Source organism: Grammomys surdaster, unplaced genomic scaffold, assembly GCF_004785775.1.
Source record: "Grammomys surdaster isolate TR1022 unplaced genomic scaffold, NIH_TR_1.0 126391, whole genome shotgun sequence".
Lineage (NCBI taxonomy): Eukaryota > Metazoa > Chordata > Mammalia > Rodentia > Muridae > Grammomys > Grammomys surdaster.
In genome coordinates, this window is record NW_021621185.1 from 16,472,064 (window position 1) to 16,489,942 (window position 17,879).

Sequence of the window (17,879 nt, forward strand, 5' to 3'; positions counted from 1 at the left end):
GAGGGGAAACTGGAGGAGTAGAGGAGGGGAAACTGGAGGAGTAGAGGGGGAACTGGAGGAGTAGAAGGGGGAACTGGAGGAGTAGAGGGGGAAGCTGTGGAGGAGTAGAGGGAGAAACTAGAAGAGTAGAGGGAGGGGAAACTGTAAAGGAGATATATTATGTTGGAAAAAAATCTCATTTTAAATTTTAGGAAGAAAAAAAAATAACTAGAAGCCCGGTGTAATCACTGTCTCCGTGCTGTCCTGCCAGGCAATCCCGAGTCTCCTTTCCTGCCTCCACCAGATCCTCTCTGTGACCGCTCTCCTGTGCATCAATCTAGTTCCCAGTTCCCTTCCTCTGCATCTTTCCGCACTGGCTCTCTGCAGCATCCCTTGCTTTGCCCCATCTCTGCCCAGCCGATATAATTCTTCCGCTTTAGTTACAGCAGGCGGATGTTAGGCTGACACACCGGGATGAGGAGTCTGGAACACCAGAGAGCGGATGTTCATGGGAGCTTCCTGATGAACTCACTGTCCAATACAAAAGACTTTTCTGACTTTCCTACTTCTCTTGGGCCACAATGCTAACAAATGGCCTATGACATGTGGACACAAATAAAGGTTAGGGAGCCAGAGAATACATAAACTGCAGAGAGCAGGAGGGGCTGAAGAGATTGAAGCTTAGTTCATAGCCAAGGCCAAAATTAAGGGATAAATGATAAATTCCTTTTCTGAAAATGCATGGTTGAATGGAAGGGGCAGTGAGTGGGTAAAGCAAGAGAGTCGGATGCTGGCCATGTGGTATCTGGGTTGGTCCTGGGGCTAGAGCCATGAAGGACTCCACAGAGAGAGGAATGTGAGTAGGAGGTAAGGTCATGAAGTCTAAAATACCTGGTGGGATGTTGAGTTCCAATCAGGAAGAATGAAAACAATTAAAAGATGAACAGAAAAGGCTAGAAAAAAAGAGAGATCCGAGATGTCTTAGTTAGGGAACAGACACCATGACAAAGGCTACTCTTATAAGGACAACATTTAATTGAGGCTGGTTTGTAGGTTCAGAGGTTCAGTCCATATCATCAAGGCGGGAGCATGCAGTGTCCAGGCAGGCATGGTGCAGGAGCTGAGAGCTCTACATCATCATCTGAAGGCTGCTAGGAGAAAACTGGCTCCCATGTGGTTAGGAGGAGGGTCTTAAAGCCCACACCCACAGTGACACGCCTCCTCCAACAAGGTCACACCTCTAAATAGTGTCACTCCGTGGGCCAAGCATATTCAAACCATCACATGGGGCTTAGTTAGATAAAGCCCTTACATGGAGTGAGGACCAGGGCCCCCATCTTCAGTAACAAGTTAAAACTGGTTGGGCATAACACTGCCTAAATACTAGCACTCACTCAGGACACAGACTCCTAGAACAATGTGGCTGGTTACTGCTAGTTGAGCAGAATGGTACACTCCAGGTTCAGAGAGAGTAGAGAATATTGGAAGGAGACACTTGATATCAGTTTCAGGCTTCCATATATACATGTGTGCCCTAAACACACACACACACACACACACACACACACACACACACACACATGCACACACACAAGAAAGAAAAAGGAAGAAGCACAGGAAGCTGCACGAGAATGTCAGAGTGAGTTCTGGTTGATGGATCTTCTTTTCTACGACATGCCCTGGCAGTGCCACCTTTGTAAGCATCTTCCTTACTCGTGATAGAAAAGGAGACTCTGAAGGGACAAGACCTTTGCAAAAAGAGAGAGATGGTCTTTCTGCCAGGATCCCAGCCCGCCTTTTCCCCCACCCACAGGATCTTGCAATGTAGCCCAGGTTAGGCTTAAACTCTCAATCCTTTGGCCTCAGCATCCAAGGCGCTGAGATTCCAGGCAAGTGCATCACGACTGATCTTCAGGCTTTCATAGCCAGCCATATACATCTTGTCCTGAGCCCAGCCTGCACCATGAGCCCTCCCAGGGAAGTCATATCTCCTCTGGACTCTCCCTAGAAACAAGTGTTTATTGCATATTTTACAGTGTGGGGTTTTGAACCAAAGGATCCTTTCATTACTCTGGCTTCTTTTATTCTGAGGATTTGGTATGTAGCAGCTACAGAGATCAAGATAGGTATCTGCTTTATAGATAAATAAATGTATAAAATCAATCCTTCAAGATTTAGTACAAACTAAACATGCAGTCTACTTTGGGTACCAATGGTGATGGCTTCATTTTTCAGTGTGGTCCCCAGCTGACAGTTCAGGGATGCTTGCTTTCTGTTTCTTGCCTGACATTGCTCTATTGACACTCCTGGCTAGTGTCAGACACTACCCAACTGTTGAAGTTCCCCGTCCCATAAACAGGCTCCTTTCCGAGTAGTCACTATGCACAATTCAGCAGTGATTACCACTGAGCTCTGTCTAGGTTGAACAAGACACATCAGAGTTGTCTTTTCACAAGGACTTTTAAAATATCAACTATGGACTGAGTGAGTAGGTGTCAGAGAAGCTGACTTTGTAAACTGAAAATTATGGACTCAGATTCATTTGAAACACATCATATGGAGTGCATATATAAGAATAATGAACATTTTGATTTCCCCCATAGGTAATACATAACATCTGTAATTCCTTTTCCACCTTTTTCTGATTAGCTTCATGTCTGGCCTATTTTTCCCGACACTCCTGTTTCAGGTTGTAAGGATTTCGCCAAGGACAGACAGGATTCTCAATCAGTAGTGTGGGTGTAACAGAAAACTCGGCACTAATCCGGTGAAAGTCCAGGAAGGACCCGACTCTAATGGCAGACAGGCCGCCCCTGCTAAGTGTTTTTACAGTCGGAGCTGGAGCTCCACACTCTGAGCTTCACTCTCTCCTGTGTCCTCACATGTAGGGGAAAACAGACATGGAATGGGGGTGGGGACAGTGGGGGAGAGGGAGGGGGGATGGGCAGGGAAGGAAAGGCAGAACTGTTGCTAAGCCCTCTGTGATTGCACAGGGGGTCCATCAGTCCTTCCGAGTGCTTCCTCCTTTCAGGGCACCCTCCTCTTGTCTCCCCAGCACCAACACCTCTCCTTTTCTGTTCTCTCACCACTCTTTCTTCTAGTCCAGTCTTCTGCCTTCCAGCATAACACTGGACAGGTCACATGTGCACCCACTGCCTGTGCACACCAAGTTCTCATCCCTTGGCATTGACTGTGTGGTAACTGGTGTGACAGATAATATTCTAAAGGGACAGACTACTGAAACAATAGACCCCCAGGGAATGGGAGTTTCCCTAGGAATCTCATGCTAGGAGGAGGAAAGGGGACAGAAGGGACTGGGGACTTGTCTCCCTGAGAGACAAGTTTCACAGTTTTAACAACTTGTCAGACCACCTTACAGGATGAGATTAAACCCAGATACTGATGGTCAGCGGTGGGTGGAACCACACCTTGCCTAGATGTGGGTATCCTTGGCTCTCTATTTGAACTTGACCTCACTTCAGAACTCTTAAGAAGGACCCAAAGAGTTGCTGTCCCCATACCTTGTCCTTCTTCATAATCTGGCAATATTGGACAAATCTTCTGATTCCTCCTTTTGATTTGGTTCTTTTAATTGGGTCATTGAGGACAAATGTCTAGGTCTGAATTTCATTCACAGATTGGGATTCCCAAGTTCCAAAACAGTGTGGCCTCACTAAGCACTTGACCCTCTCACTTGACTTCAAGCAAGTGCAAAGAAGATCCTTGAATCCGTTCAACTTTTTCCTCCAAATGTATACACGAATTAAAGTTGTCCTTCTGAGGCGGTCCCTGGTATCATTGGGACAGTCTGTAAGACTAAGCTTGAAAAACCAGTACTAGAAATAACAGCAAGCAAGTGGAGAGTCCACAGCTGTGCCCTCGACTTGTGGTGAGCCTGAGCACCAAGCCTCCACAGTGATACAAATCCAGTCATGTGTTTAGGTATTTCAAACAACCTCAAGAAAATCTTGATGAAGGCATTCAAGTTTCAGTGGAAACTATAAAATGACAGTTTCTGATGTCTGTGTGTACACATATGACAGGGTCTGTCACAGCTCAGCACACGTATCCCATTCCTACCCCACACCTCAGCCCACAAAAAGGTAGTAAACCTTAGCACTGCCGGCTGGCTCCCCAGCTTCATGCTAGCCACTTTTTCTTTCCAGAGGCCTTCTCTCTCCATCTGCACTAATCAACACTCCCCACTCTTGTATTCCTAGAGTCCCTGCTGCCCACACTCCTGGCAACACTCACCATTGTTGCTCACACACAATTGTCTTTTTCTACCTGGCTGTACCTAGCGGCAGCACAAGCTCCAGAAGTTCTGTTAGGGCTGCATATGCAGTAGGTACTTACTTAGCATATGTAAAGCCCCAGGCACCATCCCTAATATATCTATCTATCTATCTATCTATCTATCTATCTATCTATCTATCTATATCTCTTTCCCTCTCCCTCTCCCTCTTCTTCTCCCCCATTCTCCCTCCCCCGCCCCACCCAGGTCAACTGAGTAAATGAGTCTCATTTCTGAGGGGACAATGGCTGTATGTAGTTCTATGCTGTCTTCTCTCTGTTCTCTCCCTTTCTTGTCTGATTCCTAAGCAATCAGGGAAACATTTCTCCTTGGGGATGTGCAATTAGCTAATAACCCCAATTGGGATGATCCTTTTGCAAGAGAGTGAAGAACTCCCCAAGATGGCAATTGCTTGGTTTCAAGGACAGTCCCTCCTAACAACGATAAGTATAGTAAAAGGAGATTTGTTTTTGAGGAATGGAGAAGTGTCCCCGAGGTGCCCACAGAAGGCAGGATGGAAACAATGGGCTGGGAAATTAAAGGAGGCACATGTAGGAATGTTACCATTACTGCAGCCAGATATTCAAAGAACTGGCTGGTTGAACACCAAGTCCTCTGTGGGACTGTCCTACTGCGGTAACTATAACATCACTACAACGGATGGTGATAGAGATGGTACCATCAGATCTCTGTGGCAGGAAGAGGGCCAGGAGCCTAGGTCAGCCCAGACTGGCCAGACGATCGGCTATGGCTGAGCTAGCTGGGCTCAGAGAGCCAGAGTTGGGTGTCAGGGTAACTCCAGGCCCTAGCTGGTCCCAGTCTACATGAAGAATGAAAAATCATTTCTCTGCTTCACTCTGTTTTCATTTGGGGCCTGATCTGTGATATTGAATATAAAATGTGGGTCACATGCTATAACTCCCTGTATAACTTTCTAGCAACACCCTGATCCTGTAGCAACTGCTTCAGACCACACAGTTGGTACAGGGCCAGACAGCTGGAAGCACCTTGATTCTGACGGCTGCCAACCACGGGTCATGGGTTCCACAGAGATGAAGATGACTTCTTTTAACTTATTGTTTCTGTCCATGTTCCTTGTCCAATGGCAACTGCAAGGTGATTCAAAAGCTAGGTCTTCACACTCATGGTACCCTAGACTCTGACTCTGTCTCACATTCATCCTCTTAGCTGGGTCTTCACATTCATGGTACCCTAGACTCTGATTCTGTCTCACATTCATCCTCTTAGCTGGGTCTTCACACTCATGGTACCCTAGACTCTGATTCTGTCTCACATTCATCCTCTTAGCTGAGTTTTCACACTCATGGTACCCTAGACTCTGATTCGGTCTCACATTCATCCTCTTAGCTGGGTCTTCACACTCATGGTACCCTAGACTCTGATTCGGTCTCACATTCATCCTCTTAGCTGGGCAGTCTTTTTGTATTTGTTTTACAAACAGAGACAAAGTAATGCAATGACTTATTATGGCAACAAAAAGCAGTTGTTGTCAAGGCCTCTAATATACACCTCGGTGTCTGGGTTTGCTTTTAGAACTACAGGGTGTTGGTGTGGGGTCCGTCTGCTTCCACTAAAGTCTTCACAGATCTCCACATCCTTGAAGCTAGTGAAGAGGCCACTGTGGCTTTTTCCATCATTAGAAGGTAACCAGAGCACCCCAGCAATGCATCAGAATGGGCCAGCAAAGTATAAGATCAGGGCAGGGTAGAGGGTGGGGCTTGTTCTAGCCAGCATAATATTTAAGAAACTATTCTTAGGGAGAAGACTTCTATGTTTAGATTTGTAATGATTTTTTAAAACAAACAAGACAACAGTGTTCACACTGACATCTGGATGTGTAAGGCTCTGCCAAGCCCACAGTGACTGGGACATGAACCATGAGCACCCTGAAGATTTGATCCACATGTATCGGGAATCTCTATCCAGCTGCAGCCTATGTGGGGTCAGGTCTGGTGGGGGATCCCATCTCCCAGCTGGAGGCCTCTCACCAGCCACACAAGAAGGACCTGTGACTTGAACCTCATTTATAGTTTGGGTCCTTTATCTTTGACCAGGAAAAAATGTTCAACCACTCTTGTGGTTAACATAAGTTAAGCATCAGTGTAAATTGTAAGAGGTATTTAAAGAGATAGTTAGCTTAAGGGTTAAGAACACTGACTGTTCTTCCTGAGGACCTGGATTCAATTCCCAGCACCCACATGAAGGCTCATAACTGTCTCTACCTCTAAGCCCACATGTACAGATACACACACAGGCAAAACACTCACATACATAAAATAATAATGATTTTTAAAAGATGTTTGGTCCACATAGCTAGTGACCAGCCTTCTCCTAGTAAGCAAACAGACCTGACAGAATTTTAAATTAGAAAACGCTTGGACAACCAGATTTCTGAAAGCGCTAACGTTGCTAAACCTAATCAAGGAGAACGTTGCACTGTTAGTAAGTGGGCACACATCCTCTGGATTGAAGATGGCTCCAGTACTCGGGAGGCAGAGGGATCTCTGTGAGTTCAAGGCTTGCTCTACACAGCGAGTTCCAGGATACTGCTAAGACTCTATCTCTAAAACAGAAAAGAAAAAAAGCAAAGATGGCAAAAACGATAAAGCAAATGGGTCAGTTGGGGAATGACATTTGAAACTGCTCTTTGTAAACAATGAAGTAACTGAAAGCAAGAGATTCATGGACGTGGGCGACAGGCCAGACAATAGCACAGAGGAGAGCCTAAACCTCAAAATCCCAAACTATAGTTTCTATCCATAAATATTTTTCTTCAACTCTGTCCTGCTTCTGGAGCAAGATGGAGCAAACACAGGTGTCCTCCAGACCCATATCAAGGGAAGCCTTTGACACTTCTGCTTTGTTTTCCTGGATACTAATCACTTTGCCCACTTTTCTTCTTTTCCTACCTTTCTCTACCTTGGTATAAGAAGATTAAATAAATAAACAAGTAAAAACCTATATTGCACATGGATGTTGACACTCACTGAAAGCGATCGCCAGGTATCGCTGCCTGATTCATAAAGCCACTGTAGAACTTAAGTAGGTTAACAAACAGAAAACACTTAAAATGATGGCTTATGTTCCCAAGTACATAGTAAGAACACGAATCCGCTGCTTTTAGTGTCCTTAGGGTTGACAATAGTCTTGTAATATACACATGGTGTGCAAAGCACTGTGTCTTAACTCACTTGTAGTTAAAAGAACTTTACCCACAGTAAACCTAAGATTGAATGGCATTTATTGTATACCACCCACAGAATGAACTTCCTATGATGCATTTTGAATGTATCGTCATACTTGGGCCACAGAATCATACTGCAAAGTAGATTCTAGCACCTACGCTGTACAGCCGAGGGTACTGGGGCCAAGAAGGTCAGTTTGCACCGAGATCACACACTACTGAGTAGAGGATCTGATAGATGCTTGAACCCAAGCAGTCAGGCTCCTGCCATGCCTCCTGCACAGCGCGAGGGTGGAGAGACTCTGCTGCAGTGGCTCCTTCCTGCTTCTTCATTGGCATCCATGATAACAGATAAACCTTGATGTTTGTTTTTCTGAGAAATCCATGCCTCTGTCTTACAACCCAACAGTCTATACATCTATGTCAACTTATAAAAACACCACTTTAATAATTCAGTATCTTATGAATCAGGACATAAAAAGCCTCAATAGAATACTAATAGAATTGAGAAATATATAAAGAAAGATTATATACTGTGGCCGTGTAGGGTGAAGATCAGCTTAATGTCTGAAAATCAAGTAATGAAAGATGCCATGTCAATAGACCAAAGGCACAAAAAAAGATTAATTAATAGACCCAGAAAAGCTGTTAGACAAAATGCAACACTCCTTTACTGACAGGAGCACTCGGGCTATCGGTGTGAGTCTTACAGGGATGAGAGGTCTATTCTGAAAGCTCTACAGTTATCCCCATAGATCAGGGGCCACAAGGACTGCATTCTGCTCTCTCTGCTTACATCAGCACTATATGGAGAATTGGGCAAAGCAAGGAAACATGAGATGGGGAGGGGGAGAAAAGACACAAATGGTCAGGGAAGTAAATCTGTCATGATGCTGAATATCAAGAATGCTAAGCCTCTTGTTACCAATCCTCGTGACCTGACTTTGAGCATCAGACCTATATGTAGGAAAGCCTAAGAGAACCATGCCCTCAAACTGTCCATACACTTCCTGGCATGCACACACGCACACACACACACACACTCACATGCTCACACTCACATCATGTGCACAACACCAAATAGTTGGATAGATGATCAGTAGATAGATAATTAGATGATAGATAGATAGATAGATAGATAGATAGATAGATAGATAAATAGATATAATTTTTAAAATCATGAATCAACACTTAAAAGCTGTGAGGACTAATAAAAACAGCTTCGACAAGTTTGCAATAACAGAGTAGAACATAGTCATTTGTACCTCATACAGTAGATGTGAGCTAAACAAACGTGAAAATTTAGAAAGACATTTTAATAGCATCAAAAAAGAGTAAAATACTTAATAAGTGTATAAAGCTGAGGGCATAGCTCGGTGGTAGAACATGTGTTAAGTTAAAAATCATGTGTTAGGTAAATAGCCAGGCATGGTGACACACGCCTTTAATCCCAGCACTCAGGGAGTCAAAATCTGGTAGATTTCTGAGTTCAAGTCCAGCCTGGTCTACATAGCAAGCTCTAGGCTAGCCAGGGCTACATAGTGAGACCCTATCTCAAAACAGTAAGCTATAAAATCAGTTCCTTGGCTGTACCAGCCACATTCCATGTGCTCCACAGCCGCACGTGGCTGGTACATGATCACAGCCCAGCACACACACACAGCCCCTTGCCAGCATCATGGAGAGGCCTCCTGGATACTGGAGCTTTAGGGACAGACTCAGCCCATGGGGCTGTTGGCAAGGGCGTCACCGCAGATGAGTGTAGAGAGGACAGCCTTTGCACTAAATGCTGTTTAGATCATTAAAATCCATATCTGAAAGACGAAGAAAAAAAGAACATTCTTAATTCCTACCTTTCTTCATAGACAAAAATCAGCTCCACATGGGTTTCAAACTCAAACATAAGATAAAGGTGTGGGCTTTTCACCAATGGACTGTCTCCAGTGATGGCAGTGGAGAAGTACCCAAGCCAGGCCGACTCCCGCTGCTACACACAATCTCAGGGTAGCCGCTTTGTGGGCGAGTCTTGTCAGACTAGACATTTTTAGATTAAAAGGAGCCAGAAGTGAGAGTATCATACTACATACTCTCTGTTCACACTGAGTTCAAAAGCAGGCAGAAAGCATCTCTGCTGTCCAGAGGTAAGTCACAGGTACCTTGGAGCAAGGAGGGAACATCTGGAAGTTCTGCTGTGAGTCCTAGCGCCCTGGCAATGCTCGGTCTCCTGTCCGTCAAGCTATGCACCTGTGATCTACACCATTTTCTCAACAGAGCTGGTCTCAAGGTGTTTATAAGAACTCCTTTCTTTGACACTGAAAAAAAAAAACAGTTCTCATTGAATAAATTCTTCACAAAGATGAAGTTTTTTCAAGAATTTTAGGTGGTACAGGACTCGGGGGAATGGGGCTATTCTGATAGGAGAGCCAATTGCTATGATGGAAAAGCAAAACCCTTCAAGTGGTCAGTTGTAGACACTGAGCCCAGAGAAGCTCCATCTTTTGTGTGAGACGTAGGCAGCAGTACTCACTTCGGGGTAACCAATTCCAGACACTAAGTGAAGTGGGCTGAGAACGTCGACAGAGAAAGAGATTAACATGCTTAGGTATTCTGTACAGTGAATTTAAACAGTGAAGAGGAATACGCACACATATATAATTATAGAACTCTAAAGAGGGAATGCTAGTTATGTATAGAATGTGTATAATAACACACGTGTGTAAGGTATGACATAGTGCTGTGTGTCCTCCTTGGCACACACATGGCCTGTGCTGTGAAATGGCTGGGGATGGATGCCCAGGAGCCATAGGAGCACAGCATGTGGAATAGAGAACTGCGTGAGGACAAAGGAGGCTCAACTTCACCTTGTTGTCACTTTCTTTTGCTAAAAAAGCAAATGTGGGGCTGGGTGGCTCAGTGGGTATAGGCACCGGCCGCCAAACCAGACAACCTAAGTTCAGTCTCCCGGATCCACATGGAGGGAGAGAAATAACTCTTTCAAGTTGTTCTCTGATCTCCACATACCACAGTGACACATGCACGCCTGTGTACCCACCCGAGCACGCACACACATGCACATATGCACATGCACACACGCATACAAATTCATATAAAATAAATAAAACGTAATAGAAGTTTCTGAAGGAAATGTGGCAAAACATTCACATCTGTTCACATGGCAACAGTTCTAGGGAGTTAGTATCCTTTGACAAGTTCTCTGTGATCGGTCACTCAAAAAGAGAAAAATAAAGTTGAGATAATAGAATCATTCATCATTTAGCCCTAGACTTGTTGTTTAGGTATCTTCTCTTCCTGTTTGTTTTAAGAAAAAAATGTATATAAATATAAGTAGTGCTGAGATAGCAGTTCCCTTCCTTCTGTTTATGTTCACAAAATCGTGCTTGTTTTATTTAATACCCAAAATGTTTGATATTGGTATGTGCCTTTTATACAAACTCGTGAGGGAGAGGAGAGGATTCATGGTTTTAGCGAAGCCTGTATGCCCTGAATCCCCTTCCTGTGATGCACATCCCTGCCTGTCTCCATCACTAGAAGCATCCATTTGTATTACAGCCAAAATATTTGCAAGCAAAGAACCAAGAAATCAGGCAGGTTTACCTTGTGGGTGCCTGATAAGACTGCAAGCGCTGATGTGTGCTGGATCGGTTCCCAGACTTGGAAAGACTGACAAGGGATAGAACTTACACCTTTTCCATGGCCTGTAGAGCCTGTGCCAACTCCTGTGTTGAATCCAGGGAGCCCTGGAGCTCTGTAGGGCATGGCACAACACACAAAGACTGTTGATTTGTTGTCATTTGACGCCTGGTCTTGAACCCCCGCCTGCCTTTCATCTCCTTGGTGGAGTGTGGACTTTGTTGTTTTGGTTTGTGTTCTGGCAGGTGCTGGAGCCTGAGCATGTTAGGCAAGGGCTCTGCAAGTAAGCTCCGCCCCCAGCCCTGTATCGTTTCATTGCGGTTTTGAGTCTGTTACTTTTACAGGCATAGCCACACAGTGTGGCACTTAGTTACTAGGCTGTCTACTTGTTCAATGAAAGAAGGGGACCCTCTGAAGTGTCCCCAGGACAACTACCTTGACTATATCTGAAAAGTTAAGAAAGAAATGTGAACTTAAAACAGACTAAATAGTATTCAGTGAGGTCCAAAAGTTGAAACTTATAGATACGTAAATAGGTACTCATGGTCATGAATACACCCATCCCTTGCCATCTTGGGTCAAATAATGCCCTCAGCTAAAGGAACTTCACCTATGCAGATGAGAGAAGTTAGCCAAAAATAACAGACTGAGTGTGCTCAGCTGAGGCTCTTTCCTGAATCTAAGTTGAGAGCCAGCACGTGTCCTGGATGTTTGCAAGCAGTCTGAGCCTCACCGTGTGCTCTAAGGGACCCCTGAGACTGCCCATAAGCTCAGTCACTGTGGCTAAGTAAATGCCAAGGGCCAGCTACGAGCACAGTTCTTTCTACTGTGACCAGAAGCCATGTTCTCCAGAGGCAGTTTCATCAGTACAAAGGTGATAACTTAGCTCGGTCTATCTGGCTCTGGCTCGTAGTTGGTTCTAAACTTGGTGAGTATTAATAACTGCTCCCTCAGAAACTTGATCAACTGCTGTAAGACCTTAAAATGATAAATTAATATAATACATGTGTCTTAGTTAGAGTTTCCATTGCTTTGAAGAGACACAAGGCAACTCTTATAAAGGAAAACGTTTCACTGGGCCTGGCTTACAGTTTCAGGGGTTCCATTCATATCAGCATGGCAGGAAGCATGGCAGTGTGCAGGCAGACCTGGTGTAGGAGGAGCTGAGAGGTCTGCATCTTGATCCAAAAGCACCAGGAGACTGTCTTCCTCAGGCAGCCAGGAAGAGGCTTTCTAAATCCACTCTGGGGAAAGCCCACCCTCACAGTGACACACTTCCTCCGACAAGGCCACACCTCCTAATAGTGCCACTCCCTGTGGACCAAGCATTCAAACACATGAGTTTATGTGGGCCAAACCTATTCAAACCACCAGGACTTTATATACCCAAACTGTTCATATACCCATAGCTATTCTGTTGAATAGTTAAAAACGTTACTCACTAATGCTTAAATTTCATGAGTGGTTAAAAAGAAATGAATCTGTAGTTTTTTTTGTACTGTGCTTAACCTCTCCTAGCTTGAGGGAGACTTCAATAAAATGTGCATTTTATAATTTTATATACTATCTTCAAAGGTACAACCATTCACTTGCACGAGTGCATGTGCACACGTGCATGCGCACACACCACACACACACACACACACACACACACACACACACACACACACGCTTCGTGCTCATGCACACAACCACTAACTGCCCAGCTTCAGCTGCTGTAACAGACACTGCTATGCACATGGCCTCTGTGTGTTGGCGGGAGGCAGTGATTTTTAAGGATGGATTAGTCTTCTAATCTCCTTGGGATTTCCTTTATATTTGTGGTGGTTTATGACTGACATCTAATGTAACTATACTTTCTGTTTGTATTTAATAAAAGATTCGTTTCTGTGGCAAGACACACATTTGTACTCTGGTGTTGAACAAAGGCTACTGTTCTGCAAGAAGGGTATAAAATGTTGATTTATAATGACACAGGCCAATAACAAGCAATCTAATTCTTCCAAACTATTTCTTCCCAGGTCCTGGCAAGAACATGACTCCAGTAAAGAACGATTTTTTTCCTTTAGAACATTCTGCCTTTAACACATCTATCCATGCTGGGATCAGATACAAAAACTGGAAACTCCTCACGGGCCACCCAGGTAGAATACTTAGCCCCCTTTCTGCGGCCACCAGAGTAGGTCTGTGTCCTCAGTCTGTCCTCTGGGACTTCATTCCCTGGGCTATTTCCATAGAAAGGGAAGTCCTTATCACTGTATTCTAAGCCCTCCTCCTCCTTGCCTTGCTGGCTCCTCAAGGCTCCCCGCCAATGCCTCAGTTTGCTCAGATATCTGAAATGTCAACTCGTCCTTCAGATCTTTTACAGTCCTTGCAGATCTTAAGAAAACAGCTATCTTCTTGTGGTTTCATGGCCTTCTTTTAAGCCTCTGTCTGGTCCATATTACACAACTTCTGTCGTCAGCCTAAGTCGACTTCCTACCAAACAGAAGAGTGAGAGAATGCTCACCAAACTGAGGGCTGACTCTCTCAATCTATCTCCGAAGCTGCAGGGTGGCAGAATGGCTTCAGCTGCTCACTCTGACCCTCCTCTGAGTGGATGTTGTTGTTGTTGTCTGTAGTGGGGGTAAGAGGAGATATCCCACTTGAGTGTTTCATAAACATATATGGATTTTTAGACATGTGTAACTGTCAAACATAGCACACCCAGCTAACTGTAGTTCTTCACCAATGCTCTCGCTGGGGCAAGAGTCTGCTTCCCTTCTCCCTTCCTTAGAAATAGACAGCTTCAGTGTTTTGTAAATCTGGCATATTTACACAGGCTCTGGTACAGTTTAGCAGTGCTTAGCTTATGAGTGTTCTTGGTGTTTACAATGACAGTTCATTGTTTGGGACTGTCCCACATATTGCAAGAGATCTTAGAACTGCTGTGCTGTTTGCTTGACACCAGGAGTACCCTCATTTCCCCCCCCAACCATTGTGACAACTAAGACCCCCATCCTGCTACCACCCCACACAGTTTTTAATGTCCCTTGTTGTAAAGCTATAGGATCTGTATCATTATGGAATGGAAACCATATTCTGAAACAAATCTAGACTCAACATCAAAAGGCACATGGCTTTTGTTTGTTTCTTTATATATGACCGTACCTACAAGCCAGGGAAGCCCTGTCCCTAGATTCCTGAGATTAGAACCCACCAACAGTGTCTCTTCCCCCTACTAAAGTTTAATTTCTTTGCCAGGCTGTGGTTACTGGTTCCCACCTCCATCTCAGTCTAACGTCTCTGAGATACCTTCAGTGGACCCATCAACCAAGACTCTCTGGCTCTTTGATATCAATCGGGACCCTGAAGAAAGACACGATGTGTCCCAGGAGCATCCCCACATCGTCCAGAACCTTCTTTCCCGCCTACAGTACTACCATGAACATTCTGTGCCTTCTTACTTCCCACCTTTGGACCCCCGCTGTGATCCCAAGGGTACTGGTGTGTGGAGCCCCTGGATGTAGGGCTCTGGGAGGCAGGGGCAGGAAGGGGCTGGAGCACATGTCTGTTCAGGCTAGACCACAGGCCCCTACTCTCCTGGCTTCTCTTCTTTATCATCCCCCACCCTGTCACCTGGCCCTGTTGCTACATAACCCACCAAAGGAGTCCAATTTCAACCCACAGTACATTTTGAAAGCCAGTAAAATCTGGAAGGATCCTGCTGTTGGCTGGAGTTAGTGTCTGGGGGCCAGTGTGGCTGGGTTCATCCTGCTTCCTAAACTGCAGACGCTGGGAACTTGACATAGGAAGTTATCCCTGAGTCCTGGAGACCAGGGCAGCTGACTCTTTTTGCTTCACAAGTCAGCTGTTAGAACTCCCTCTGCTAATAACCAGTTTTATTGGCAAGGCACATTTCTTGTAACAAAGGCAGGGAGCAGATGCTTGCTAGTGGTTCTGTTGGCTGTGAGGGCTCCCTGTCTGAGATCTTGTTCAGGCTTTCTGCATCCGTGACTCGTCCACTCAGCCCTCGCTCACTCATCTCCCCGTGGAGCATACAGCCCATTGCAGTAAGCCAGCATGGAGGCATGCCTGTGCCCTGATTTTGGTTTCCCCATAACTAAATGTGTTTTTATCCCCCCATCTCCACCCGCTATTACTCATTCTGTCTAGACTTCTGCTACCCAGCTTGTGTGGCTCTATTCCTGTCATGCCTTTGGACTTCACTGTCCTGTGCCTGAGGTCTCTTTCCCCTCTGTGCCACCCATTCTGAGCTTCAAGATAGCCCTAAGCTCTGCCCAGAGGTGGACTGGTCATTCCATGTCCATGCTAATGGGAGTTGTGGGTCTGTGGCCTCTGCTAAGGAGATTTATTCATAGTTGCATGGAATCTGTCAAGATTGTGGCTGTGTCTCCCAGTATGCCATGGTCTATGCTGTTTACTCAAGTAGTAGTGAGAAAGGCCAGGACAACACCTCTTTGCCCTGAGATGACAGATGGAGCAGTCTGAGAAAGGAAGTGGCCAATGTCTGGAATGTTGGTCTTAGTAAAGCAGAGGAGACACCATCCATGTTCCTTCCAGTCTCTGTTCCACTGCCTTGCTCTGGGTTCTGCGGTTGAAGAATGAGGATACACTATTTGACCTTGAAGCCTTTCTCTGACGCTCATACATCCTACTGATAGAGTCCATCCAGATTCACCGCAGGGAGTGGTGCTGTACTTATCAGCACCACTGTCTTGTTCACAGTTTATCACCAACCTCAGCAACCATGTCTGAGACATAGTAGATAGCCAGTACTTTTTTTAAATGAATGAACAGAGTAAACAAGAAAGAGTCACCATGAGATTTACTAGTCCAGTGAGCTTACTGTAAGGACAGTGTAAATATTCACCAGCCCTTACTATTCTGTCCTAAAGCTGTCCCATCCCACCTCTGCACCAGTGGAAGAATATCTGTCTATCTGGACAGTCAATGAATGGCAGGTCTGTGATGTCCTCTGTAGGTGGGCAGAAGACAATTCTGTTTTCTGGGACATCTCCTTTGCCAATGATCTCCTCTTCCATCCTTCACTGAGCGCTAGAAATTAAAACCACCAAACAATATCATATGTACAGTCCTCTTCAGCTCAGTCACAACATTTCCTGGTCATTAATATTCTGCATTTTATTACGGTAAGAGTATTATAAGAAAATGGTGCTATGGCGAATGACATCTTTTACCAACCTGTACCTGTGGGCTGGCATATAGCCTGCCATCAGGCCACTTCTTACTCCAAACACTGTGGCAGTCTGAGTGACGTGAGTCTGGACACGCCCCCTGTGCCCTTCTTCTGTAGCTATAGGTGGCCTTTAGTATTCTGAGACGGAAGGTTCCTACTTCATAACACTGATCTGATCTTTCCTTCTCATTCTCAGAACAGCTGTCCTCAGTTCAACTGTGTTTGGAACGTTAACATACTAATGGGTTTTAAACGACTTTCAAAATGTGATTTTTAAAAATGACTGGAGGATTTGTCTGATAAAACAAATAGAAAGGAATATGTCTCAGATTATGTCTCATTGGATTTTCATGTTTTATACAAAAAGAAAAGATTGATAACCTATCTTTAGAAATATTAATGTTAGTTCTTTCCGATTTTGTTTAGCCTTGAAGACGGTTTTATTTAACTTGTGAACTGGTTCCTTTGTTATGACATGATTATTCCAATTGGAGGGACAAAATAAAATAAAATCTTTCTAAAACTATGTCAGCCTTGGACATGGGGCCTCTCCTTGTGATGGTTGAGGGTTCAGGAGCTTGGAGCAGTGGTGGTTGAATGTCACAATTGTACCCAGTGTGCTAATGTGCTTTAAGGCAGAAAAAAAAAGGCAAGGTTTGTGTAGTAGACACACTGCCACGTTGTTTCTAACTCACCAGTTTGAATTATATCTCAACACATATGTTACACAAATACAGTAAAAAAAAATTAGAGTTTTTTTTTTTTTAATATGTCAGGGCTGCTGAGATTGCTCAGTGGATAGACAGCTTTCCCTGCAAGATGGACACCTGACGTTGGGCTGCAGAACCCATGGGTGGAAAGAGAGGACTGACTCCAGAGATGTGTCCTCTGACATTTGTGCCCTGTCATAAACATCCCCATGTCACACATACATACACAATGTGAGGCACGCACAGGCATGGATGTACGTATGAGTGCTAGAGAAGATCTGAGATCCCCTCGTGCTGGAGTTACACACAGTTGTGAGTCTTCTGCTTTGTGTAGGAGCTGAACCTGGATTCTCTGGAAGATGAGTAAGTGCTCTTAAGAGCCGCACCACCTCCCTACACCCACTTTATGTCTTTTTTACGAGATTCATTAGAGGACTAGCTCAAATATCCATCAACACATAAGTGGGTAATAAAACATCGTGTATACAAAACAGAGTGTTTCCCAGTCACAAAAAGAAATGGAGTTTTCATACATTCTATAATTTGGATTAACTTTTATCTTAGGGTTTCCTTGCTATGAAGAGACACCATGACAACAACAACTCTTATAAAGCACAATGTTTAATTGGGGCTGGCTTAGAGGTTCCAAGGTTTATCCTGTATCCTCATGGCAGGAAACTTGGTCTCGTGTGGGCAGACATGGTGCTGGAGAAGGAACTGACAGTTCTACATCTTGACCAGAAGCAGAAAGAAACTGTGTGCCACACTGGTTATAGCTGTGAGACCTCAAAGCCCCCCTCCACAGTGACACACTTCCTCCAACAAGGCCACACCTCCTGA

The 17,879-nt window shown here is 44.8% G+C and overlaps 1 protein-coding gene across 1 annotated transcript in view; it reads left to right on the top strand.

Moving 5' to 3' along the window:
- Positions 1 to 16,855, top strand: part of Arsb (arylsulfatase B) — a 165,758-nt gene extending 148,903 nt beyond the window's left edge. The window contains exons 7-8 of the mRNA XM_028760183.1: positions 13,151 to 13,273; positions 14,373 to 16,855. Coding sequence (XP_028616016.1) covers positions 13,151 to 13,273; positions 14,373 to 14,638 — 389 coding nt within the window. The 3' untranslated portion in view covers positions 14,639 to 16,855. The remainder of the gene's footprint in view (positions 1 to 13,150; positions 13,274 to 14,372) is intronic.
- Positions 16,856 to 17,879: the final 1,024 nt, after the last annotated feature.